General features: G+C 46.2%; 1 protein-coding gene across 1 annotated transcript; it reads right to left on the bottom strand.

The window, feature by feature from the left end:
- Positions 1-809: 809 nt before the first annotated feature.
- On the bottom strand, positions 810-26,863 carry LOC119374588 (copper homeostasis protein cutC homolog). The gene is made up of 9 exons (XM_037644751.2): positions 26,650-26,863; positions 25,303-25,376; positions 22,757-22,868; positions 21,720-21,888; positions 19,289-19,329; positions 15,218-15,256; positions 4,981-5,114; positions 4,264-4,291; positions 810-3,848 (listed from the first exon to the last, which is right to left on the bottom strand). The coding sequence occupies exons 2-9, from the start codon at positions 25,312-25,314 to the stop codon at positions 3,658-3,660; spliced, it is 726 nt and encodes a 241-aa protein (XP_037500679.1). The 5' UTR covers positions 25,315-25,376; positions 26,650-26,863; the 3' UTR covers positions 810-3,657.
- Positions 26,864-27,975: the final 1,112 nt, after the last annotated feature.

The raw sequence follows: 27,975 nt of genomic DNA, 5'->3' as shown, positions 1-27,975 counted from the left end.
TGAAGCTGGCAAAACAGTGCGAGCCGCAAGCTGGCGCGGCATAGGTTACTGGCTCCCAGTGACACGGGCCAACCACCAACACTGGCAAAATGGCGATATGCTTATTCCCTCGTCATACAGAACTTTGCCTTTCAGTCAAATTGTACGGCGGTGGTACGAAGCCATGCGCATAGTTCCCTACCATGTTTACCAGAGGGAACTGTGGCACTGCGATCGTTCAGGCCACCATGGGATGATGATAGTACATGAATTTGCCTAGTCTTCGTGGTTGCATCTTCAAACGCACTTGTGGCTATGTTTATTGTTGCACTTTGGCTTGTGTTTCGGAGGGCTCATTGTGCACCTCACAGGACCAATCTGGATTGATGAGGCTAGAAGGGTCAGGGTGGTGAAGTGGGCCTGCTGAACTTTTGCTGAACTTTGCCTTGCGACAAAGTGGCTGCAGGCCATACGGAACCGAAAGTATGAAGCTTAGCCAAATCCAAGCGCTGTCCATCATTCCCACGCTCACTGAAGTGTCATGCGTAGAGTCACGCTACGTGATACGATGGCGCACAGCAGCCAACACTGAGCTATCGCAATGTGCGCATAGCTCATGAAGAGCCTTCAGGCTGTGGTCCCACACACGTTCATATATTTATTCTTCGAGGATGGTGTTAGGAACAGGGATCTATGGAAAATGTCTTCAACAGGCTTTCTGCTAGATTCCGCGTGCGTGTGAAAGCTGAATATACTTCGACCAATCTGAAGCCCTAAAGAGAGATGTATCCAGTCAATGATGAAAGAAAAGTGACACTCGAGCTGCGAAATTGCAAGGTGAGCAAAACTTTATTGAACACACATACTGCAGGTATACTTTGGCAGGTTAAATCACTTCGCGTACCATAGTACATCCTCGTAAAAAGCCCCCAAGAGAATACTGTAATGTGCATCTCTTGGAGTTGCTGCAATTGGTTTGCACATTTTTAAAAACCTGTGCTTTTCTGCTACACTGCAGTTTTTACAACCAACAAAACCATTGGGATAGCAATGTAGTAGTAGTAGTTGGCAGTCGAAAATACCACATACAGCACACATATATACACATACAAAATAGCACACAGTAAAGAGTGGCATCAACAAAACCTCTGCAAACGAAATACGAAGAACAATGTGCCCACATCCCACCCAGCTGCTGGCAGCAGAGTAGCGTCGCTTTGAAATGGGATCATTTGGCAATGGACGCAGTAAGTTAACTAGGCGGGAGCGTAAAGTTGGCTGGCAAGCTCATTGCAAAGTTATTCCTGCCATCTTTTTTCCCTTGCAATCTCAGCTCAATGCATGATCTCAGTGTACTGGCCAAGACTGTCTAGCTGCTTTGCCATAGGTCTGCTCCGCAAAGCGTCAGCAATAAGACTTGCCTCGGGTTCTGCTACGATTGTGTATTGGGCTTATCTGTTGGATCTAGTCAGTCATGCGCAACGCTCCCAGGGATCCTGGGGTGTTATCGCGCAGCGATGCATTTTCCGATGCTACACTTTTCGCGATTGCTCATTGGTCACACCGACGGTCAGTCTGGCCAATGAGCAAGCACGAATGGCATTGGCATCGGAAAAGGCATCGATTTGTGATGGCACACCCTAGTTTCATTCCTTCCTCTGCGCATGTTGCCTTCAAAAGCTCTGCTTCCACTACCACTGCTTTGCCTCTCTTCAGTACATAATTGGGAAAACTGCCTCTCAAAACCACAACGCAAAAGTATTCTAAGTGTATACACTATCAACATAGCATGCTGCGCTCTGAATATTGATACTGTACAATTTGGCACGGAACAACAGAATTTGAGCATGCTTTTCCAGCTCGGTGCGCAACAAGTGATGAGCTGGTAAGTAGCACGGCCAAGCCAGGATGGACAAGAAAAAAAGGAAGGAACAGCGCAGCCACCTGGTTTGCCAGATTTCAGCTTTTGCACATAAATAAGCCGATATACCATTACAGGCTTATGACCCACTGCAGTTATGACTTGCTTACGTGCTTGCTGGCTTTTAAAAGCCATAGCATGCATCGTTAGATTATAGAGCTACAGTTACAATACGCGGGGGATCTTATCAATTTGGACTTCCTACTGGAAGGACATGACGGTGACGGCAAAAACCCGCCGAGATTGTCCATATAATTGCTATCGCAATAAAACATACTGGCAATAAGACAAACGCGATTCGCTGACAAGCTTGAAGTTGACCAAACACTTACGTAAACCAAACTAGTGTTTCGGCAGTGCTTGTTGTGTACATGTAATGGTGTAACACAGTATTCCGTTTGCATCGCTATACTTAGAGGATGCCCTGAACATCAAATTTGGATTCATGAAGGTGGCAAGTCACAAGTGATTGCCATAATAGTGCTTATTGGTTATTTGCTACAGAGAAACGCAGCCACGTTTCTAGCTCAACGTTCCTTTCGTTTGCCAGAAACTGAAAAGGGGGTCCTTGTCCAGCACTATTATATCAAAAAAAAAAAAAAAAGGCCCGATATTGTTAGGCTGAGAGGTCTGGTTGAATTTAATAGGTGTAAAAAATCACTAAAACTGTAAATTAATTAATAAAACAAGCAAATTACAGTGTAGAACCTCATTATATAATTAGGTAACAAACGATTTGCCATCCAGTCCAGGCAAACATGCATTACATCAGTTTACATCAAACGCTCATTAATTCTCACTGCACCCATCTTAGGAATAAGAAAACTTCCATTGCTTGACAAGCTGTCGAGGAACTGCGCTGGACCAAAATCTGTATACTCGCATTTTCACTGATACAGTGGGCAAAAGATTTAACGCCACAGTTGGGAAGTAGCTGTGTGAACCATGGCGGGAATGCTTAGCGTTTTCTTTTTTTTTTTTTTTACGTGCCTTTCACGCTCTGTACAACCCTGTGTTGCTCATGCGGCTATCAGGTCTCCAAAGTCGCCGTATCGTTGCAGCCGAAGGCGAGAAGTTTCGTCTTTTTTTTTTTCTTTTCAAACTCGTAAGAGGCACACAATTCAACATATATAGCAGGAACCGTTTGAATATGAGATGGCTGGAGACTTGCAAGCTGTTTCTCAACTTCGCTACAACGACAATACATTATCCAAAGCCCGTCAACTCGGTCAACAAGCAACTCGCGAACGAGTTGCGCATGTCACGCTGCAAAGAAAGTTGCGAGACTCCCGTAGCGTTTCTGCTGCTCACTTTACGAAAGCTTCTCCCGCCGCCATGTGAACACTTATTTGCTTCCATGCGATTACAACAACAGTGGCAGTTCTTGTGCACATTTAGTATAAACAACAAACAAAGACGAGAAATTTGTCCGGTAAAAGCATACCAGCGTGGCAAGCCTTTGCTGTTATCTTGGTCCATCAAATAATTCAGACATATCCTCAAGACCCTGCAAACCTAAACAAGGTTTCACTTCACAATCTCGATATCTCGATTCAATGAACAAAATGGAGTCTCCATAAAGATGTTGCTCGAGCCAGTGGAAATCCATACATGCTGCCCACAATGACATACAGGTTCGACGACTGCAGTCTGCAGGAAACTGCGTTCCAAAGCATCGGGCACGCATAGCCTACGACCACTGCACGAGCCTTGAAAGACAACCTCTTTGGTGGCCACGTCGGCTCCAAGTGGCTCGTCTACAGGTGACCCTGTGCGTAGACGATGGCCAGAAGGGAGCGCACGCGAGCGGCGCTGCAAACCCGCTGATCTCCAAACGACAGGGCGGACGGTGTTGCGGTGGGGACGGGCTCGCTCGCGGAGGCATGTACGGACCGGACTCCAGTCGCGTGCAGTAGGTGGGCCAGATTGGATTCGCTGACTCCTCCTCCTGTGGATGACGAACGTAAACACAGTCAAGTATACGAGTTAATGACCAATGATTCAGATTCAGCAGGCAAATGGCAGATAGCCAGAAAAATGGGCGAGGGATTGACATCCAATGGAATCTCTGAGGGGATTGGAAATTGGTTCGTGTAAAACAGGGTTTGAACCAATGAGAGACCCCACGCACATAGCAGTGTGCTGAAATAAAGTGACAGCTGATCGCATAGGTAGTAATACACAGCGAAAAGGGAATCTACAGTGGGCTGCAAAAGCCGGATGAGCAGACATGGTACCCTGATGCATGCCAGTCGCGTTATCTCAACCACGACTTAAGCTCCACATTTGCTTAGGCGAGTTGTGAAAATACCAGTCTGGTGGGGGTCCCTTTGATGTTACAGTATTTAGAGTATAGCACTCACCTGGCATCAGCTGTATCCGGCCCTTGGCCTGAAAGGAGGCGGGAAATAAAAAGTAACAGGCTTCAATTACACGACACAACACCTACATAAATAATGTGCAATGTTAGGAGAAAATGTTAGCATTAGTGAGCACGTTGTAGAGAGCAGGCGATACGCTGTCATTGAAATTGCATGACAAAAATTCAACTTTTATGAGTTAGTCGTTTGGTTTGTTCCAAGGCCTTACCGCTAGTACGTATAGACAGACTACTTCAGTGGTTTCGGCTTTGAAGCAGTGCAGGCAACATATCAAACATAAAATGCTCATATTTCTACAGAGTCTGCCGCCACATGAGCATCCAGTCGCGGAGCTGGAGTCCAAATTAATGCACAGCGTGCTGTATTTCATCCAAAATTTGATATTCCTGGTACATTAGGTCTATAGGGCCAGTGACCGAGATGACCGGATTTTGTCCGATAAAACACGACATCTGACAGGCATGTCTGAATTGGCAGCGTTCCGAGAATCGGTCGGCAACTGCGTGGTATGAAATCACTCTTGCAATTGCTACTTGAAGCAACTTGCCGTTTCCTTCTTTCTTCTAACTGTGCCATTCATTCGGGCTATTCCAGTATGCAAGTTCATTAACCTAGCCGAAATTTCATCTCATACTAGTAAGGAATGTTCTTACTAGCTGACTGGCAAGTCACGCAACTAGTAGCTGCTAATGTACGCACCTGGTTAGCAAGCCTAGCAAGCAGCTCCAAGCCGTGCTCCACGCTTGCAGCTTGGCCACTGGTCAGTAGACGTCGAAACCCGAGCTCAATCACCTGTTCCAGGGCAGTCTGGGGATCCCGAGCCACATCAAACGCTGCACAGGCGAGCAACAACGGTCAGTCTGTTCCCGAGGAACTGCTGGTTGGACATGCCAGATCACACTACATACCTTAAGGGGGGACATGGTACCTGAAGCTATTTTTTTTATTTATGAACCAAATTCAATTTAAAAGCACAGGTATATGTATTTTGTTGTGCTGATTTCAAAAATGCAGTGATTTTTTCTGTGACTCAATTAGTTACCGAAATAATTAGATATTAATTACTAATAATTGGTGAGACAATAGATAAAAATCTACTGAGCAGAAAGTTAAATTTAGTGCATGAATGCAAAGTAGAATACATAAGGATTGAACTGCTGCAAGCAGTTTTCAAATCCAACAACAATTAGCAATTTAGGAGCTCATCAAAGCTTAGATGTTTATGTCACAGCCACTAATGAACTTGAACAAAAGCAAATAAAAAATTATAGAGAGAGAAAACAAATAATCTGCTTGCAGCAGTTCAAGCTTTAGGCATTAAGCATCACATATAAAAAAAATTACAGCTGTAGCTGTCCTAGGAATTTAGATATCACTGTACCAAACAAGAAAAAGGAGTAAAAAGCTTGTTCTGAGAAAATCGCGAAAAACGTAAACAGCTCAATTTATTCCAGAATATCATAAAATATTTACAATTTACCAGTTGTAAATGATCAGTAGCCCCCTGGCACATAGTCTGTCTGCACACTGTTGCCTGTGTGGCGTTTTTTCAGGGCTCGGTGCATATTTTCTGCTGATGCACGCTTTCGAGTTGAAGCTTCCAGGCGCCGCTGATCTTTTTCAGCCATACGATTTCTGCACAGTGTGCTGGGGCTTAGGCTCAGCTCCTTTAGTATTGATGCAGTTGCTCTCACATTTCCTGCATTAAACCTTAGCACTGCCTCCGCCACAGCTGCTTTTACGGTAAAAAGGGAGGCATGGCGCTCCTTTGGTGCAAGCGACCATATGACCGAGTGGAGGCTCTCATTGCCGTTTTGAGTCTTCCCTCGGAGGCACCTCTCAAGCAATTTTCTGTTGCTCAGGCGTTCGTATATAGGCAACAAAGCCTGACAAACATGAGGAGGCAGGTTGCGAGGGTGTTTTGGTGCTGGCTCACCCCTAGCCTCTGCGGCATTTTGGCGGCACCACGAATTGGGGCCTGTTGGGCAGAAGGAATGGTTTGACGCAGTGTCGTTAGACGTTATGTGATGGTAGGTTGCCATCACTGCCTTGTGCATGGCATCCACATCTCCTTTGTGCGTTTTTAGAGCCCATCCGTAATAGGAGCTTAGCCGCGTAATTAGGTCAGCTGTGAGCCGACCTTTTCCGCCAAGGCTCTCAAGGCCAGAAGCTTTGCTTCTTGAGACGAGGTTGCGTAGTGCCGTGCCCATACGTTTTTGTACGTGGTTCACGCAGTCCTCTTTTTCCACTTCTACGTAACCGTAAACTTTCTCCTCTTGGAGTGCGAGATACGTACGGCTGTCTCCATCACTAAGTACTGTAGTGTACCGAAGACCGTGCCGCTCGAGGGACCGCTTCCATAAAATAAGAGCTGCCTCCACTTCCATTTCTCCTGACTTTTTGTTAGTGTTCTTCTGACACTTGTGGCCTTTCTTCCAGCTTTCCAAAGACGGATCGCCTTCCTTTGGGCCCGTCTCGCATCCCGCGCAGAAATTGCTCAGGACAACGTAGTCCAAACAAAGCCCCGTGAACAGTTCTATCACGGTGCCGACGCCGATGTGCGAGGAATGTCCGCGAGTCATCCACGACCCATCGTACGACACCGCGATGTTTCCGGGGTTGCTGAGGCACAAATCTTGATAGAGCTCGCGAACCGAGCGCGCGCACTCGCTCGTCACATTTTTGGCCGCACGATCCGCTGCGGGAACCAGCTTACCTTTGAGGTAGCTTTGCCACGTCTTTGTGTGGAGGCCGCGACGGCTAATGTTCATCAGCGAGAATATATCATTAAAAGCTGTTTGTCGGTTTCCTGTAGCTTGCATGGCGCGAGCCGCGAGAACATTCACACAGAACGGGTTTGCCTTCGGTTCACCACGGACGCGCGGCGAGCTCCAAGTCCACGTCACGTCACTGCAGTTCGTGCACACGAGACGCAGCTTGACGGCGAGGCCGTATTCACGATCGTCTCTGACGATTTCTAGGTCACCAGCACTGCATAATTTACATTTCGCATGCACAAGCAGAGTGTTCACCAAATCTAAGCTTACAATTGTAAACACACTCGCGTCAGGCGTTTCACATGCGGAATCGGCGTTGTCGGTCAGCAGATCCCGTTTCCTTTCCGTCGCGGGGGTGGACGACAGCTGCAGCAGTTTATCTTGAGCTCTTTTTCTGCCCTCTTCCAATTCTGCGGGCTGCAGAAACTTCGTATCGCAACGCACGCGACCATCGGCACCTCCGCACGACGACGGGCTTGTTAGGCCTAGGTCCGTATCGGCGGCATCAGCAGAGGCGGCGGCCGCGACGCTTTCGACGTTCGGCTGCGTTACACTCCTCTTCCTGATGTTCTCGATAAGTGCGCGTCGCACTTTCTTCGCCCCAAATGCTTTTTTCGTGTGCGACTTCTTCCGAGCCATCGTTCTACACTTCAGCCACACCGGCGTTGGTCACACACTGAAAACATGGCGCATGGCCGACAGCGCGGATGAGCGCTGTGCAGACGACAAGAAAGGAATTCCGCCAATCGTATGCCGAACTCAGGTCACGTGCGCTGGGCAACGAATGAGGGCTTGCGCTGGGACTCTTTTTTCGCGCGCTTTTTTGAGAAAGCCAATGGCAGCATAGAATAGGAGTTGGCGGGAAAATGAAGAAGAAAAATAGCTCTTTCAAACGAGACCAAGATAGCCACGCTACGACGCGTGAAACGGCCGCTGCGTTTTGCGAAAAAAGGGCCTTTTTAGCAATAACTTCGGCTGCAATTCTGCCAGTATTGTTGAAATAGAGTTATGCTACGGCTAAAATATTAATGTAAGAACTGAGAAACTTTGTGTAGTCGTGTAATAAGACCTCTAGATTTCGAAAATGCCATTTTCCAAAACTCGATTTTTTCGCGATTTTTTCGTCCCAAAGACCCGTGTCCCCCCTTAAAGGGCCCCTAAACCACCTCCAATGTACTCTTTTAAGATTTCAAGTATAGATGTGCGCATCGAGTTCAGAAAACTGTCACGATCAACAGTGCCAAACATGGCAGCACTACACGCTGCGAGCATGTACTCCTCTTTGGGCCTTTCAGTATCACCAGCGGTGGTTGTGGTGTCATCAGGACAATCTGGTCATGTCAGCAGGAGAAGGAACACATTTACAGTAGAATCTCGATAAACGGAAATCGCTTAAACGAAATTGCCCGTAAGTTGGTTGGTTTTGTGGTAAAAAAAGCTTTCAGTAATCGGAACTAAAATTCGCGCTTCACCGTGTAAACGGAACCGAAAATAGAACTTCTGGCAGACCCATAGCCACGAGCATCAGCCTTTTCTGGTTCCAGCTGTACCTTTTTTTTTTCTAGCCTCGTAAGCCTCGTTGGTAGTCTGCGCAACGAATGCAACATTGCTGTTCTTGATCAAGTCGTTCGGTCTCTGTTCGAGTCGCCTATGTTACAGCCGCATTGTTCCTGCCGTCGTGGTGCCTATCGTGCTTCATTGCCGCGTTGGTGTCTTCCAACTTCGGTGGCTCGTACGCGCTCGCGAAGTTGAAGCCTCACCTGCGTTGTTTCAATGGCGATACAGAAGCGGACACACCATGCGCTGACATTGGAAAAGAAGATGGACATCATTCTCGACTTCGAAAGCGGCTCATACTCAAACACGGCGCTCGTGATGAAGCACGGCGTCCCGAAAAGCAGCTTGACGAGGATCTTGCACGACAAGGACAAGCTACGAGATGCCTTCGAAACTTCACGATTCGGGCCCCAAAGGAAGTGTCTGCGACACAGCGATCACGAAGAACTGGAGAAGTGTCTGGTTTTGTGGCTTAGGAGAACCCGGAGCCAGAGCATTCCCATCAACGGGCCACTAATCAGTGCCAAAGCAGAAGAGTTTGTTCTTCAGCTCGGGATGAAGGACTTCTTGCACAGTGAAGGCTGACTGACAAGGTTTAAAGAAAGAAATGGCCTCGTTTTTCGCACCATTGCGGGAGAAGCTGCAGCAGCTGATGCGACTGCGTGTCGTGACTGGCGGGCGCGACGGCTGCCGGAGATAATGCGGCAGTTCAAGGACGATGACATATACAACGTGGATGAAACAGCACTTTTTTTTAAAGCTCCTGCCATCAAAATCAATCGCTTTTAAAGGCGAACTATGCACAGATGGCAAAACTGAGCAAAGACAGACTGACTGTTCTTGTTGGAGCAAACATGTCAGACAGCGACATGTTGAAGCTCCTTGTGATAGGAAAATCAAAACATCCTCGCTGTTTCAAGGGCGTCACTACTGTGCCCGTCACTTACGAGTCAAACTCGAAAGCTTGGATGACCCAAGCCCTCTTCAGCAAATGGCTGCACACCGAGGATGCGCGATTTTCGTGGCAAAATAGGAAAGTCCTTTTCCTCGTTGACAACTGCCCTGGACATGGGACTGAAACAGGACTGAAGTCGATTCAGTTGGAGTTCCTCCCAGCTAACACCACAGCACTGTTGGAGCCCATGGATCAGGTAATTATCCAAGCCCTCAAGTCACGCTTCTGCAAGGGTCTCTTGCAGAGGATGCTCTTGTGCATGAGCCAGGATAAAGAGTACAAGATGGACGTTCTTGGCGGCATTCGCCTCATTGCCGATGCCTCGAGGCAGCTGACTCCCCTTAGCATAGCAAACTGCTTCAGGCATGCAGGATTTTCTTCAAGTGACCTGACATCAGACTTGGAGGAATTTGAATGTGACGGCGAAGATGCCCTTGAAAGGCAGGAGGTAATTGAGCAGTGTGCTTTAAGAGAAATCACACTGGACTTAGATGAATACGTGCAAGTTGACAGCGGCGTTGCAACTTGCCCCGACTACACTGTGCAAAGCATTGTTGACAAAGTGTCCGATGAGGAGGAGGAGGAGCTGGAAGAAGACTCGGAAGAGGCAGCTGCCACAGAAGTTACCACACTTCATGGGGCAGTCTGCTGTGCTGTACCTAAGGAATTTTTTTCTTAAGGAGCCAGAATCTGAAGTGTTTCTCCAAAGCCTAAGTGACATGGAGAAAAAGATTCTGAAGACGCAAGGACTGAAACAAAAAAAAAAATTGATGCATTTTTTCAGTCCACAGTTATTAATTGCTGCCTAATAAACTTGTGAATGCTATGTAAAAACCTCATGTAGTTTCCTTGCTTTCTAAAAAACCATGAGTTACATTCACCTCATAGTGTTTAGAGATCCATAAAATAGTATTAAGAGAGTGTGCACAAATAAATCGGCACTTTTTTACATCTCTCTCAGTAAAGAGAACTCCTGTTAAATGGAACAAGTTTTTTTGGTCCCTTGGAGTTCCGTTTACTGAGAGTCTACTGTATCTGCCTGCAGGTACGCATGTCCTCTGCTTAACATCCTCACACAGCAAGGAACACTCGGCCAGGACGAGAGATGAGCCAACGAACGGAGCGTAGGAAAGGAAAGAGCGAAACGAGCAAGGGCTGAATTTCAATCATCAACGCATCTAACTCCACTATTACGGCATCACCGTTTCAAAACATTCTTATGGCCACGTGCTCGCTGCAGACTCGTGCACAACTGCAACACCACGCCTAAATTTCAACCTCTCGGTGGTTTCGGGGCCCTTTAATGCAAAAAAAAAAGAAAAAAAGAGGGCAGACTGTATCACAGAGGCAAATGTGGCAGTCACACCTGCTCAATCATTTACTACTGTCAGCAGTTTTCAAGATAAAGCACTGCAATACACTCAAGCCTCGATATAACGAACACGTATATAACGAATTATCGGTTATAATGAAGTAAATGAAGAATAGTCTTGTCATAGCTACAGGGTTACAAATAAACGGTTATGACAAATTTTCGGATATAACGAAGTTATTTTTGTGGCAGATGTGACTGTTATACAGTCGAACCCGCTTATAACGAACTCGAAAGTGTCGTGAAAAGTGGTCGCTATATCAGTAGTCCGTTGTATATGGACTCGCCTTTAAAAACGTGTGCTTAGCGGCCAAGCCGTTTTTTTTTCTGTGCATGTTTATTAAAGTGCACCCAACCCGTCCGGTTACAAGCTAAGCCTTTTCGCGTCATGAAGCGACACCCACTACGTGCTCACGAGTGAATTACCCGCCTTTGCAATGAACTGACACCGTTTCACCGAAGCGCGGTACTGCCACGTGGAGCCGATCATGCCTGGCTAGTTGCGTGCAGCGCGTTGCCTACTCGGCTCGCAGAGTCACTGCCGGGCCGCTTGCTGTATGCCGTATGCGAGCGTTTGTACGTTCTTCGTGCCTGCTCCACTCCGGACTGTGCACGGGTGCGGCGAGTAGCCTGTTTGTTCAACGCAGCGAAAACAAGCATTTTGGAAGCAACGCGCACCTTGAGTTGTCACCTAGCCAAACACGCAGTATACACTCGCTGTCAGTGCATCGACGCTTCTCGGTGCCAGCGCCGCTCAACAACAGCGAGCTACTTTCGTTTCTACAAAGCGAGGAGCACTTTAGGGCGGCCTCGCACAACGCAGCGGCGGCGAACTTGTGAACGGCAGCATGGCGCGCTCGTACCGCCGTCAAGTGTACAGCGTACGCCACATGCGCAGCCGAACAGATATCTACAGATGACTGTGATATAAGGTTGTCGGCTGCAAGTTATAACTGCACGTTCATTGATGGCCGCCACCTCGCCTTCGCTCTTTTCTGATGCTTATCCGCGAAGGCATCGCCGCAATCGCGCGGAAAATCGGTCTCTGCTGTTACCGAAAAGACGGACGACCTTTTGTGGCACATTGTGGCTATTTGTGGCGTCGACGAGTTTAGGGACGCAGTGAACCTTTATGCGATGGAAAGTTATCACAGTTATCACTTCTTGCATTTATGCCTTCTTGCGTTCCAAGGCATTGTTTGGTTCATCGTAGGCGGTCGTAGCTGCAGAGAACGGCGTCAGGAAAGGTTACCGTGCGAAAGCTGACCGCAAGACTTCATGCTGCCTCCTTTCTTTTTTTCCTCACTGCCATTCTGCCACTGAAGAAAAGGCTGGAAAGTGAGCGACCTCGCTCGCAGCGTCCGAAATCTGTGTGTGGTGCTCGCCGATCAGGTATATATCTTTGTCGCAAGTAAACTTGAGTGGGGCACGCGCCCCTCTAATGCTTTAGAGGACCTCTTTTAACATTTTTTCGCTTCGTATGCGCTATATTTTTACCGCGACCCTGTCTGAAGTGTTCGTTGTAAAAGTAAGAGGCTTTGAAAAATGTTCGCTATATGTGGACGCAGCTTCAATGGTTAGCATTGGAAAATCGTAGGTGCACCCAAATATGGTCGTTATAACCGATAGATCGTTATACGTGGGATCGTTATAAGTGGGTTCGACTGTAATGAGGTTTGAGTGTATAATCATGGCAGAAAAAAATTGGGGGACCCTTAAGCTTCGCCTTTAAGAGTTGAACGCGATAGCGAAATCCGGCCCCTAGTGCGCACTTCAACCACTAAGTGCATACTTATTAATGTGTATTGTTACACACACGCACACAGACACTCACGCGCGTGCGCGCGCGAATGGTACAGGTTTTTGATCTAAAGCAAGAGTCGCATGGCCTCCAAGATATACACCACACGCTCGCCATCTCGGAGGCCATGAAGAGTCTCACAATGCCTCACAGATGGCAGCACATTATCTAGAGTTTGCTGTTTGCTTGATCAACGCCTTCGCAAGCTGGCATTGGCTCGATATGTTTTCCGCTAGATCGACATAGTTGTCCATCTTTGATGCAAACATCAAATGGTTACCAATAAACTGGGAGCAGTAGGCAGGGCATTGCCATGGGTGGTGCCCCAATACAGTGATGCTACCGAGGACTTCTGATTTGGAGCAATTTTTGGAGCAGCAAAATTTCCGTTTTGGAGCACTTTGGAACAGCAAAATTTTCATGTTGGAGCACTTTGGAGCAGATAATTTTGCATCTGGGAGCACTTTGGAGCAGTGAATTTTACATCCTGGAGTGCAATACAGAAGCATATTGTATAAACATTCAAGCACCTGAGTATTATTATGGGGCTCTTGTGAAGGTTAGAAATATTTCGATTCATTGCAAATCTCATGAAAAAAAAAATCATCTCAGGAGCATAGGCGTGCGCACAAGGGGGGGGGGCAGGGGGGGGCGCCCCCCCCTAATCACCTAAGAGAGGGGGTGCACAAAATCTGCCCCGTACATTGACCCTTGCGATAGCAGTTATATGGACAGTCTCGGCGGATTTTTGCCGTCGCCGTTGCCGTAATTTTCCGTATAAAGTCCAAATTAATAACATCACCACGTGCATTCTAGCCGCGGGTAAAAGCTCGCGAGCGCTGGCGATGAACGCGGCTGAAGCGGAGATTAAACTAGTCGGCCTTCTGTCTCCGTCGCACGGACAGCGCATGAGATAACATCTTCCCACGTGCGGGCCTGCCGTCGATTGCTCATCAAACAGAGAGGAAACGCCCCGCCCGTCTTTCGTAAGGAGCATGAAGGTACGCCAGGGGAGCGGAAGGGGGGGGGGACCGCATCGTTCGAAGGGCGCAGTCGCTTGCGCGCGCGCTATCTCGAGGCATCAGGAGACGGCTCGTAAACTTGCTGTGCTCTCAACGCTTACTTGGCGTTTAGAGAACTCAGAGAAAGAAAACGCTTCGGTTCCTGGAGGGGCCATATTCCCTTAAACCAGCGTTTTGTTGAGTTACGCGAGATCGGATCCAAAAGAGTTAGCTGCTAGTCTTACTTCGTTTCACAATACATTTTTTGGTATCTCATTCATTGCTTCGCTCTTAAGCGAAACTGAGTTTTTTTTTACCGTTAACTATTGACCCCCGAAAACGAGGGGCGGACGTGTAACATGGCGTAGCCGCTTCACTCTGGGCCGTCAGCGACGGGCCCGCTACTGACAGCTGCGCATTTGCTGCTGCTCCGACCAGGATACATGATGTTACTAATGCGATGACATTTTTTAAAAAGCAAGCAAAAAATTCGAATTGGAACCCTAGCACGTGAGCTCGAAAGGGCAGGGCCTTTTAGGGGGTATTTACCGCAGAGTGATTACAAACTCGGACGTGCTGGCGGAAGGAATTACGAAAAAGCTGTTCTGGATGAAGATCCATGGATAAAGTATATCTGAGGAAAAGTGTCAACGCGTTTCCAGTTCGCGTGCCCTTCCATAAACGCGAAGCAAGGAAAATTCGATATTGTCCCACATATCTACTGCGAGCGATCCCAGATTTCATTCCGCGATGTCCGGAAACAGAAGTGACAGACATTTTAGCGGCACTCATGTAGTTATTACTGAACATTGCTTTCCTTACGTGCCGTGCGACGCTTGAAACGAGCTATCAGCAGCGTTTCTGGAAGAGACGGCGTCCGCCGATGAATCGCCGTCGCACTTTCTCGCTACCGATAGGCCTAGACGTCACGAGCCTCTGCGGAGAGCACGTTTTGCTGTCGAGCCGACTTGCAGAACAGAAGCTGCGTCGGCACCGTGCATGGCATCGTAGCTTACTCGGAACGCACGCGCGAGCGCTATTTATTCAGCGGAATAATTCTTCGTCCAAGATTGCGACTTTATTGGCAGCCCCAAGATCGAGCTACACATGTTCTGACGCGCCGGCGGTGCGATTGCCGGTGATAGACGCCCCGAAACCCGAGACTTTGGCGCAGTTTGGCGCAAATTTCGTGGATATTATCAGGATGGCGCAGTAAATACAATTTGGCGCACTTTGGCGCAGTTGGCGCAGGAGTGGAATCACTGCCCAATAGGATGGAAACATGCAAACGAGGATCAATGAAAACAAATGTCATGCTCTTTTTTGAATCCCTATCATTAGGCCCTTATGGAAACTCGCTGCAGCATTACATTCGTTGCCATTCGCTCCAGTGTGTCCCCAGTTTAGAAGAAAATGTTGTAGTGCAAGCTCTTAGAGGCAAGGTGTTCCAGAGCCAATGCAGCCAATTCTCACCTCTGTGGAAGGTTGTATCTGCCTGGGGACCAGCAGCAGCTGCAAAAATGGTAATGCGGGATTACAACCAACTACACTCAAACCTTATACACAATAGACTCTCAATAATTAAAACTTTCAGCTAATTCAAACAAATCCTAAATTTCTGTTTGGCCAGCTATCTATTCAATTTATTTCATAGCCGCTTAATTCAAACTGCTCTACTGCACAAATTTGATTAATTCGAACTTTTCTTTTTGCTTGTCCATGCATAAAAATATCTGTTGCCTTCGTTGCTTCTAGCTGAACATTCGTGTTTTTGTCATTAACAATCGCAAAGAAAAGCTAACTGCCTGCCTAAAAAAAATGACCAAACTGCACGTGCCAGCAATGGCATGCTGAATGAGGGAGAAAAAAAATTGGATGGGCTAGCCTTGATCTATTGGATGCCAATCACTTTTTCCACAGTACACTGGTGTCAGGTGGGAGAGCGTCCCAAGATTGGGAAGGGGCCACCAGCTGTCACAGGACACAACACATTTCGTCCTTTAATTACACACAGGTGCGTGTGCTGTATAATAATGAGTACCAGACTGCTGACGTCCAGAAACTTTAGAAAAATCAAGCGTAGTGTATTTGTGTAGTGGGCAGTGTGCTTGAAGAAGTAGTTGCTCATGAGCCCCATCAGGCAGACAATCTCAAGCAGCTTGCTTTTTCAGGGGCACCTTCGATAACATTAACTTCTGATAATACAAACAAAATTTTACGGTCCCTCTGAGTTCCTCTTAATGGGTGTCTCCTGTATGCAGAAATGTTTAAAATGCTCATGATAATGTTTTTCAATGAGAGCAATTATGGAAAGCATAAGCATCAAACCTGCTGACAAGCATGCCCTCGGAAGAAAACTTTTGTGTTCTCTTGCCTTTTATAAAGAAGCTTAGAAAGGAACTGCTAAGAACATCTTTATGCAGTAGACTCAGCAAACTGAAATCTCTCAAACAGAATTGCTGCTTAAATGACACAACTTTAAAGGGGCCCTGCAACACCTTTCTGAGTTACATTGGAATAGTCTCATTATTGACGTATGACTCTTCACGAGTCATATGCCGCAAAAATTTTTCGAATCCGTCAAGTCTAAGTGGTGTTACCAAATTACAGAGATCACGTTCCGCAACTTTCTCTCTCAACTCAACGCAGCGAGCGCGCGGAAAGCTGCGCGCGGCGTGAAGGGAGGGAGGGAGGGCGGAGGTGCAAGGAGGCGACGTCAGCGCCGGCGGCATTTTTTTCATTTTTTTCTCTCTGGCGTCTCGGCGCAACCACGTGGTCTGTGGCGCCACTTCCGGTTGGCTCGCGCGGTCGTCGTCGAGCGGCGGAGCCCATGGCACCGTGTATCGCGCGTGCTTGAAAACTGCGAGTCGGTTTGGTAATGTTGGGTGTGCACCTCGAACTGCCGTAGTGTTTTCATCGCTCTGCCAACCATGGACGCAAACTTGCGTGCGCGTTTGGAACGAATGACAGCTGAGATGGGTTTCGACCCACACTCCGATACACCGCCTCTTCGCACTGCTCGCGCTTGAATCGTGTTCAACACGGCAAAGCTGCGTGCATCCTTCTCCCAGTGGCGGTACTTCGATGCTGTTTGCTCTTCGAATTCGGGCGCACAGCGAGTGCGGGCTGACAACAAAGAACTACAGACTAGAAGAAAGGATCGTGGGGCATCGGGCCGGCGCGGACCCATCCCACGGCTGTCTGCAGCTACCGGGAAAATGCGAGTCTGCTTGGTTGCTGTGTCGTGGTTTCTCGGGAACCTGAGACTACGGGGAGGATACGCCGAGGTACGGCTCGATGACATACTGAACAGACAGCGAACGGGACTCTCGCCATACAGCGAACACAGGTATCCTAAGCTAGCCGGCGTCAGCATTGTTATCGGAGAAATGCTGCACCGCTGCCTCGGTCGGTCGTGAGAACGTGCCGACAATGCAGTTTCCAGCTGACGAGGCAACACTCGAACGGCTGCCACTCTCAACGGCAACCGGCAATGGTCAAAAGCACAGAAATATTCACGATTTCGGCACTGCACATGGTGAAGAAAACGCAACCACGCAACTACGAGCAGACGAACTGTCGGTGAGACCGGAAGTGCTAATATTAATGTTTGTTCGGTGTTTTAACGGCATAACACAATATAAACATACATATTATCTACTTATTGAACTCAAAATTAACAACTAAGGTAATAATGAGGGTGTTATCGTGATTAAAACATCAGCCAATGGTGGAACTGCCGACAATCGCGTCATATATTGCGGACTAATACATCATTTGTCGAGAGAAGAGGGAGCGATTTTCAGCTGACTTTGAGAATTTATTGTAAATTCCACTCCGCGCGCTTCGCTATAATATTTGGCTCGCGTGTTCTCGGGAGCCTCGACTACCGACTGGCAGCGCTTTTTGACCCTGCTCAAAAAGTGTTGCAGGGCCCCTTTAAGGGGAGACCCTGCTTCTGAAACATATTGCTTGTTTTTGAGCATATCATTATGAAACTTTCACAGCTTATGTATTTTTATGTGCTGATTTCAAAAATGCAATTATTGTTCTAATACAATATGCAGTTTTGAAACTATTAAATAGTTTTTGTATTGTTAGGAGCAGGCTTTATTTCTAAACTGTGAGAGTTATCAAGCAAATCAGCCTATCATAATAACCTCGAATGAATAACATATGCAATAAAACAAGAATGGATGTTCTAGGCCCATTTGGACAAAAGTTATATGGTATGGTGAACATTCCCAGCTTGATCCTAGTTTGACCAAGCTCGACATCACTCACTTGCCAAGTGTTCAACGAACCATAACTTTTGTTCAAACGAGCCTAGAACATCCGTTCTTCTTTTGTTGCATACAGTATTCATTCCAGCTTATTGTGATATGCTGATTTGCTTTATAACTCTCACAAGTTATAAATAAATGTTGCTCCCAACAATATACAATAAATATTTGATATCTTGAAAACAGCATAGTGTACTAGAAAAAGAATTGCATACATATTTGAAATCAGGACATAAAAATACATAAGCTGTGAAAGTTTCATAAAAATGTACTCAAAAATCAAGAAATATGTCTCCGAAGCAGGGTGCCCCCTTAATATGATTGGTTTCGTACCCAAATACTGTAACCATGTTCATCTCTCAATAAATGGGAACTCCTATTAAATGGAACATATTTTCAATTGGTCCCTGCAGGTTCCATTAAAGGGCTGCTCTTGAAATTTTTTTTTCTTATTTCTTGATCGATTTTGGTGATACTTGGTGAGTTTTTGTATAATTGTGTGCTGATTTCAAATATGCAATTATTTTTTAAGTGTAATGAGTAGTTTCTAAAATACAAAATATTTCATGTGCCTTTTGGGGAGCAAGATTTTTTTTTTTAACAGAGAGAGTTACAAAGTAAATCAGCATATCACAACAACCTGGAATCAGAACTGAGTGCAATGCAACGAAAATGGATGTTCTAAGCCCATGAGAACAAAAGTTAGAGTACGCTAAACATTCATGAGTGCGTCAATTTCAAGCTGGGATTTCCTTCGCGAATGTTCAACATACCGTAACTTTTGTTCTAATGGGCTTAGAACATCCATTTTTGTTGAAGTACTGCACTCAGTTCTGATTCCAGGTTACTGTGATGTGCTGATTTACTTTGTAACTCTCTCAGTTTAGAAAAAACCTTGCTCCCCAAAAGGCACATGAAATATTTGGTATTTTAAAAACTACTCAGTATCGTATTTACTCGAATCTAAGCCGATATTTTTTTCGAAAAACGATGAGTGAAAGTGGGGGGGGGGGTCGGCTTAGATTCGAGTACAATGATTAAGTTTTTGTTTTCCTGGCCTTGCGAATTTCAGGGGTCGGCCTATAATCGAGGGCGGCCTAAATTAGAGTAAATACAGTATACGTAATAGAAAAATAATTGCATATTTGAAATCAGCACACAAATATACACAAACTTATGAAGCACAAGAAAAAGCACAACTTGTTAAACTTAAAAGAAAAATTCGGGAGAGTTTGAACGTATGCAAAAGGCCTGCACTTACCAAGAAGCCGCTGGCAAGTGTGCATGTCGACATTGCCTTCCCTAGAAAAAAAAGTTAACGTTTGATCATACGGAACATACTCTCGTCCGATTATCTCCATCACAAGCTATGTTACAGTGAGGCATATGTACTGTATTTACTTTTGCATAACCCAAATGTAAAGTACAGAAATTTCAAAGCTAAAGTTGGGATGCACATTATAAGCAAATTTTGGTGTCCAAGGTGCTTCACGGCAATGCAATGAAGATGGCAGCGACAGCAACAGCTCAAAATTGACCGTAGGTGGGGACAGGAGAATGACACTGGTGACTGAAACCGAGTGAAAGTAAAGATTCTACCGTCTTTGAACATGATTTGTGGGATCATTTCAATTAAGGCGTAAAAGTGATTTGCCTGGTTGAAATTTGCAGGTACAGTATAACCTCATTACAACAGACCTTCATAGTGAAGAGGATTTTGGTCTGTTGTAAAGGGAGTATGTAAAATCCAAGTACTCTTACAACAGACTTTTATGTAAACATTGAATGGGTCTGTTATAACCGGAGAGAATTACGAGTCACAAACATGGTCTTCTTTTTAACGGGGGACCAAAAAAAAAAAAAAAATGCGATTTTTGGAAAATCGCATTTTCAGTTTCTGTAGCCCATTTTCTATCTGATTTCAAAATATCTTCACTGAAAACTGTGTAGAAGTGCTATAAAATTTTATTTTGTGCCTGCCGACTTGGCGAAAATTGCGGAAATAGCAAAAAAAAAAAAAAAAACAGCGTTTTTGAAAATTATAGCTTGGCAACGGCGCAACCGGTCGCCACCATTTTGGACTCGTCGTAAAGATCACTTCTCCGTGTTCAAGTTCTCCGTTTCAGCTAGCTTCTCTATTCAGTAACAAGCGTACAAAAACCACATGCTTGAAGTTCAATTCAAGGCCTCCGATTGGCTGCTTCTGCCGTGATGCTCGCTTCGGGATCGTAGTCTGCTGCTTGCGTGTCGCGAGGTCGTAGCTGTCGAAAATTGCACTACTTAGTGACACGTTTGCACTCGTTCTGTGTTCACAGGTCGATGATAAGTTAGAACGCTTTAGTTTGGCAGCTGCAAGCGGAAACTCAATCATCAGATTACGATAGCACGCCGCACTTGTCGCGAACATCGCAGACGTGCGACTGTAATAGCGTTGACTCATTGGATCCGCTGTTAGAGGTTCTTCTTATCAGCACTTCGCTGAGCTTATGACGAAGACCACCGCGGGACAACTCTCTGTACTCGCAATCGAGCATGACGTACTTTGAAACATCGGGCACCGCGGCCACGCACATCGCAACCGAGCTTTCTACTCGATGTCGTGGCTAGGCCTAACTCTGCTCACGGTGCCAATGTACAAGACAAATCCGAACTTTGCGGGCAAGAACATCGCGCTAGCGAACATGCGAAAACAAAGAAGCCGCAATGTCCTTCTTTGTCGCAAGCCACGAATCGCATCGCCCGCTGGCTCCTAAGAACCACGGATAGGAATTTTGCGCATCGGCAGCGGACCAAGCTCACCGCGCAGCGACCGCTCGGAGAAGCGGTGGCAGTGGATAGCAATTTCGCGCGTCAGCGTCCCAAAACGCAACACCAAGCACGCTGCGCGCTGATTTTTTGTCGCTACAGCTAGGCATAGCTGATCATTGACAGACCGGAGATCGGCGGCCTTCGTTCTTAAATCGGTACGTCGACATCCGCGGCGCGCTGTTCCCGTCTCGAAAGTATGTTAAGCGATGTTTGAAGTCGGAAGTTATTGAATTTGGTATGTCCGTGGTAGAAAAGTCCGCTCTAAAGGAGACCTGACCACCTTGCTGGCCTGACATTTTAGTCAATTATATCCGAATGTCTGTTGTACCAAAATCCATTGTAAACGAAGCTCAATCAATGGAAAAAATACGGAGGTCGCCATAACGCCGCAATTGGTATGTAATATCCGAATGTCTGTTGTAAACAGATCCGTTGTAACGAGGTTATACTGTACATTATTCTGCGGGGTTGTAGTTGGTGGTGTGGGTTACATGCAAGGGCAGCTTTATATGCGAGAAAGCACGGTAGAAGTGGCTTTGTTAACCCTGTAATGCACAGTGTATTGTGCAAGCTACACACACTCCGATACGTCAAAGCAATTAAGCATTGTAAACTGCCACTAAGCTGATACCTGTACTTTCGACATTTACTAATGAAGTTCCAGCAATAGATGCCTCAAAAAGTGTTTATAAATTATTAGTTGCAAGACTAATTATGTTGTACATCAAATAACTTTTCACTGCTTTTCTTTCATAAAAATATTATCCAAGACTAGAAACGGAGGTGAGCAACTTCTTCGAAGTTTTCTTGATAAAGAACAGGCTCTGGGCATTTCAGGGTTAAGGCCGTGGCAATGATCAGGCAGACAAGAAGGCAGCGCTCACCTGGTGAGTGCCCCTATGACAAAGCCGTGTGCGCCATTCTGGCGGAACAGGGTGATGTCAGTCACCATGGCCTCGACTTCCTCGGCCGTGTAGCAGAAGTCACCAGCCCTCGGCCGCACCAGCACCATGATTGGCAGGGGCACTCGCTGCCGGATGGTCTGGAACAAGCCTGCGTGACCACAGTGGTCCAACGTGAACAGTTGCTTCGTGCCTATAAGGTTCCGAGTACTTGACTGAAATGTGAAATAGATCATTGACAGCCCTTTCATGCAATGGGCCAGCTGTGCTCGGCTAGGCATTAGTGTTAAAAAGCACCAGGGATGAACTCAGGCTTGTTGACAGTATCATATGCGGCGACTGATGAAATTCTGGCTGTAGCATCCTTCTAGTGAATAACGAACTCATTCACATAGGTAAGTTGCCTTCCCACTCCCAAAAAAGGGTAACAACTCTGTGGATAAGATCGACTGCTTCCCAAATAGGCGCTAGACAAAAGGCTGTTTTTTGACATGGTTGAGAAGCTAAAACATAATCTCGAGAAGCCCCGCAGCAGCGAGAAAAGGTGTAGTGATGAAGGCAGCTACATCCATGAACAGTTTGAAAAATGTCACTGAAAAATGTCGAAGATCGTCACAAGTCTAGAACTGTGGAACAAGCGATGGAACAAAAAATGTTGGGTGCAGTGTTCAACATCGCCCCGAATGGAGGTTAGAAATCAAGTTTTCTAGTTTTGTGTGCTGAAACCAAGACACGGTTACGAGACATACCGCAGCACACCTCTGGATTCGTTTTGACCACCTGGGACTTATTTGACGTGGCCCCAAACATGCAGAAGCTTCTGAATTTCGCAGAAACATGGCCACCACGGTCATCAATCGAACCAGCACCCTCATGATTACCAGGGATATGCCACAGACGCTAAACTACCAAGGAATATATTCAAGAGCTAACGTGCACCAAGCTTTTAAAACTTGGCACACGGTAGCCAGGACCCCCATTCATACACATGGAAATCGACATATACACGCACAGCTTACCAAAGCTAGGAGTGAGTCCTCCAACAGCCAGGCCAGCACACAGCTCCAGTCGCGTGGCCCCAGACTCGGCAGCAGTTAGTGCCGACGCCACAGAGTCCACACACACCTCCAGCTACGTCAAAGGGAAACAAACAAAGCACACTTTGCAGAGGAATTCGCGCAAGAGCAAGGGTGAGAACGGTCTACCTCACTATTCAATCAATAAATCAAGTTTATTTCCAGCATAATAGTTGGGGGTCACCTTAGGCGAAAAGCAGTGAAATGCAGCTTGAAGGTGCCTGGGGGCCCATACACAAGGCAGCACACACATACATTTATAGGCAACATAAGCATACATAATGAAAAATAAATGTTTAGGGTAGTCTAGAGAATAAGAAAGTAATTTCAGAAAATACTAGTAAACACAAGTACATACATACATTGTATACATGTGCATACATAAAGGAAAAGAACTCGTGTAGTGAAATGTAATAACATCGAATTGCGATAAATATCTTGATACACCCATTTAAACATGCTCGAGTTTAACAGGCTTATGCCATTAGATAGTTACAGCAAAAGTAGAGCTAAGAAAGAGAAAGCAGTGTTTAGTACCAGTTCAGAAATAAAATATTCGCACAACTCTTTTTTTACAAACGTGAAAATTTCCAAACAGGAAAGCCTCTCTGCTCCACAAAAGTAAGAAAACTTGAGCTGAACACCAGCACATCCCTTGGGCTTGTGCATTTTCCAACTTAGAGGCATAAAACTGTACAGTCAAACTTATTTAAAATGCTGCATCTGGCACGGTAATTAGTAATTGTTGGGGTTTAACATCCCAAAACCACGATACGATTATGAGAGACTCTGTAATGGAGGGCTCCGGAAATTTCGGCCGTCTGGTGTTCTTTAATGTGCACCTAAATCTAAGTACACGGGCCTCAAGCATTTTCACCTCCATCGAAAATGCTGCCGCCGCGGCCAGGATTCAATCCCGCGACCTGCGGGTCAGCAGTCGATCACCATAAGCTTGAAAAACCGCAGTGCAATAAAGTAGTACCGGGTAAGAAACATAAGCTTCTAGTCAATATCTGATGTATCAAAGGCACAATTATCGTGCGGGAACCGTGGCGGCTCTGGCACGATAATTGTGCCTTTGATACATCAGATATTGACTAGTAGCATGTTTCTTACCAGGTACTACTTTATTGCACTGCAGTTTTTCAAGCTTAAAGCAGACCAAGGAAAGTAACCACACCCCTATCCCCCCAAATTCCTGCAAAATATTTTTACATAAACATAATTACAAGAGTGTTACTCCTCCAGCAGCTGGGAATCTTGTAAATGAACCGCTTGCTGGACTCGTCTTTCTGGTAAAAAAGTATTGGGCTGTTAGGTGCCAAAACAGCAATACAACTACGAGGCCCGCTAAAGTAGAGGAGTCCACAGGCATGTGCAGGGTTCCCCATTAGGGGGGTTAGCCTCATTGCAGAACCCACCGACCTTTCCCCGTTGGTAGAGTCCAAAAGGCATCGTGCTTCATCATATTTAAAAAATTAAAATGAAGTGATGACACACTTCTTACATTGGTCTGCCTTTGGTTCCTGGCTTTCTATGAGTAAAAATGGGAACTAAACATTTCCTGGAATGCAGCATCAGGGCCCTTTGGCCGCCATTATCGTCAAAAACCTGTGTGGTCTCTTAAAGGGACTGACAACTGGCCAGAATGTGTGATTAGATCCTAGCAGAAATGAAAAGACCGTAAAATATAGTGACAGATTCCAGCATTCTTTCTGCGTTGCGAGTGGGATTTATATTTTTAAATCGTGTTTAAAAGCAGTAAAAAACGGTATGTCGCATAGCCTAGCAGTAGAGCCTTGAGGCTGGATTATGGAGTCGATCACTTTGCTGTACGTAGTCACATAGTCTGTCGTTGTCATGCGCGCCATCATAATTAGTTCTGAAAGTTAAGAGTATGTATATTAATTATATATCCCCGCTCTATTTTGCGCTGCTTATGAGGTAAAAGGAGTTGCACAGTGAGAAGCAGCGCTGCCTTCGCAATAGCCAGTGGAACATGTCGAGCCACGGCGCATGTGCGCAGAGTACGCGCATGTGCAGCAAACCACCGCACTCAAACACGAACCACTCTCCCACTCATTGTTTGCAGCATAGGTTGTCACTTGTCTATACAACTTCATATTCGCCACAGATAGAAAAATTCTGATTACAAATGTTTCACGGCATTTTCCACGTTAGCATTCCGTGATCAGGCACTCTCACCAGTAAGCTTTCCGTTGCGCTTAAGAAAATAGCCACCATAAAAATTGGTTGTCGGTCCCTTTAACAAAGCTCTTTAAACAATGACGGACAGGTCCAATTTAGCAAAAGTATGGGGCAGACATTGACCCCCCCCCCCACTCTTAGGTAAGTAGGGTGCCGCTACTCCTAATTTCCAAATGAAATTCCCCAGAAGTCACAATGGCATGTGTCTGTACTACATACACAACATTTCACACTTTGAGACCATTCAGATCTGTGCGGCATTTTGCCTCCCTCTGACGTACCTCGAAAACCATTGGTCAATTGTTGTTGGCTCAGCAAGCCAATGCAGGGTCAGACAGAGTTGTGGCACGTGCACCTGAAAAAGTAAAAAAAAGAAAAAGGACCACAGGTCAACACACTTCTTGCAACGTGCAATCAATGCCCTTCCAAGTCTGTTGCTGCTGCGCGTCCCACACATTGTCTCGGATGAAGGCAAGACAAAAGGCAAATTCAGCCAGTTTTCTGTGACATTTTTATTGCAGTGATTTCTTCCATTTGTTCAGGTGTACAGATCTTGCACACTTGCAATGACAACGGGAGTACAGAGGGGACGACTGCTAAAGGGAACACTTGCACACGAAGCCTCTTTGCATCTTTTGCTCTCACAAAAGCAGTTGCATTACCACTGCTGGGTAATACGTTGTTCGGCTGTATGCACATTGCAGGATGCATGACAACAGCGATAATTCAACGTACACTCGTGTAAGCTGCTGATGCCTCGCTATTCTTAATCTAATCGCCGACGCTGTTGGACCACTTTAGTTTGCCAGTATGTCAGACAATGAATGACTAAAAAAAGTGGTGCTTCCGATAAATTATGAGATAAATTATCAGACGGCCGCATTGTCACGTACGATTGTTCCGGCAGCTTATTAGATTATCAACAGAGTATCAGCTGGAAACGTGGTCAGTGTCGCAGGGCCCAAGCGCAAGGCTCATGTTGGAGAACGACACCACACGAAAGGATTAACCAAGGATTTTTCGTTGGTTACTTGGTTTACACACAGACAAACAAGACAACGCAGCCCCGCCAGCCAAAAATCCGCTTAAAAAAAATCTCCTGCACGGAACCTTCAGTTAGGAAAGAGCTGCTGACCGATACCAAAGCTTCGGCATCATGGGCCAATTGCAAAATATTTGTCTGCTAGGTTAGGAGACAGAACGTCTGTCAAAGGCTCTTGCGAGTATGAGTTAGACGTATGACGCTGAATGGCATGAACTTGTCACGTCGTTAACTGCTAAGCAAAGTTCAACGCTCTGAAAATTTCAGCAAGCCAGCGCTTGCATGCCTTTGTAGTTTTTACACCTCGCGCCAAAGGTCTGACCACGACTGTGCACTTTCAATTGCGATCGAGTCCGATCTGTATATCGAGTTTCCTACTCGCGATTGCTTTATTTCGCAGGATGCAGAAGGAAGCTAATCGCACAGAGAAATTCAATCCCGACCGGTGCTTCGATGGGTTCAAAAATACCCGTTTGACGCCCATATTAAGGTTTCCCCGACAAATCTACGCATCATTCTAGCTGTTGGAATCGGCATACCGGCGCAAACTTGTCACTAGCGTCCAAGCAATCACAAACTCACTCACAACAGCAGGCTATCCTGGGTCCCCTTAATTCTTGCACGTGTTGTTCTGCGACCGAGGATTACGGCCCGATTGTTTCGAACCAAACGCTGGGCACTCAAAAACGACAAATCGCAAGCACATCAAGTCTAATTGACAGCCCCTTTCCCGCCGCCATAGCGAAAAACACAAGTAGCACATGGAGCGATGACAAAGGGACAAAGGCCACAAGAAATCCATCGCTCTAGTACATTGGACTGGAAGAGGCATGCGAGTGGCGTTACACACAAACTTCGTCCACAGTAACTAGTGGCATCAGCGCTTGAAAAGACAAAAAACATACCTTCAGTGCGCCTTTCTCCTGAGAGTGTGTGTAGTTCACAAGATGCTCACGCTGTTTAGACTCGTTAACTTATCGGTAACTACCGTCCTACCGTAACTAAAGGAGGCAAGGCGCCACAGTGGCCACAGCTGTTACCAGCTGGTAGTACGTGTGTGTAAATGTCGCGCGGTGCTTTTAGCGCTAAAAGAAATAAGTACACTTGTTTAAACCTTTTCGGCATGTACGCTGAAGCACGCTGCAATAAATATACTTTATTAATCGATTTCAGATTTACGTTCGCGGCGCTAGCTGCTTTTTTAACACGAGCATGCAAGCTGCTGTTATCTCTCCACGAGAGAGATAAAGTACGGTCTCACTTCTAGGCGCTTTTTCTCCCTAGAGACGGTCGTTATTCTTGGGAGTCTAGGTACTGATGAGGAGAACCAGGAAGGAGGTCTCCGCAGAGTCCCATATGTGCCCACTCGCGGCCTTCGACAACGACGTCCCGCGTAAATTCGCCATAGATAAATCGCGCCATGGTAAGTTCTTGCATTCTTCGCCCTACGGTGTTAAATCGCGTAATTTTGTTGCGTTATGGGGGCGCGTGAAAACATGGTAATTGTTAATCCCAGGTGAAAATGATTCCCATTCCCAGCTGGATTATGAAACCTGGAAATCTTTCCAGGCTGGAAAATTTCCCAGCTGGAAATGGAAAAATTTCCAGGTTCTATAACCCAGCTGGGAATGGAAATATTTCCAGCAAGTATTTCCAGCAGGAAATGGCAAAATTTCCAGTTGGAATCCTTCATTCCCAGCTGGAAGAATTTTCATATTTGACCTCGCGGCTATCGCAGGCGTCTTAGCATGGTTCCTACAGGACCTATTCGTCCAGTGAACTGCACACAGTCAAAAAACATGGTGGTAAAATTTAACAGCATTTATTTGAACGCTTGTAGCAAGTGTTGGAACATATATCGAGATGTAGAATGAGTTTGCTCATATCCTCGTACACCATTTAAAAAAAAAAA

This window comes from Rhipicephalus sanguineus, chromosome 11 (genome assembly GCF_013339695.2).
Source record: "Rhipicephalus sanguineus isolate Rsan-2018 chromosome 11, BIME_Rsan_1.4, whole genome shotgun sequence".
Taxonomy (NCBI): domain Eukaryota; kingdom Metazoa; phylum Arthropoda; class Arachnida; order Ixodida; family Ixodidae; genus Rhipicephalus; species Rhipicephalus sanguineus.
The sequence above is the reverse complement of the archived record's forward strand: the minus strand, read 5'-3'. Positions and strand labels throughout refer to the sequence as shown.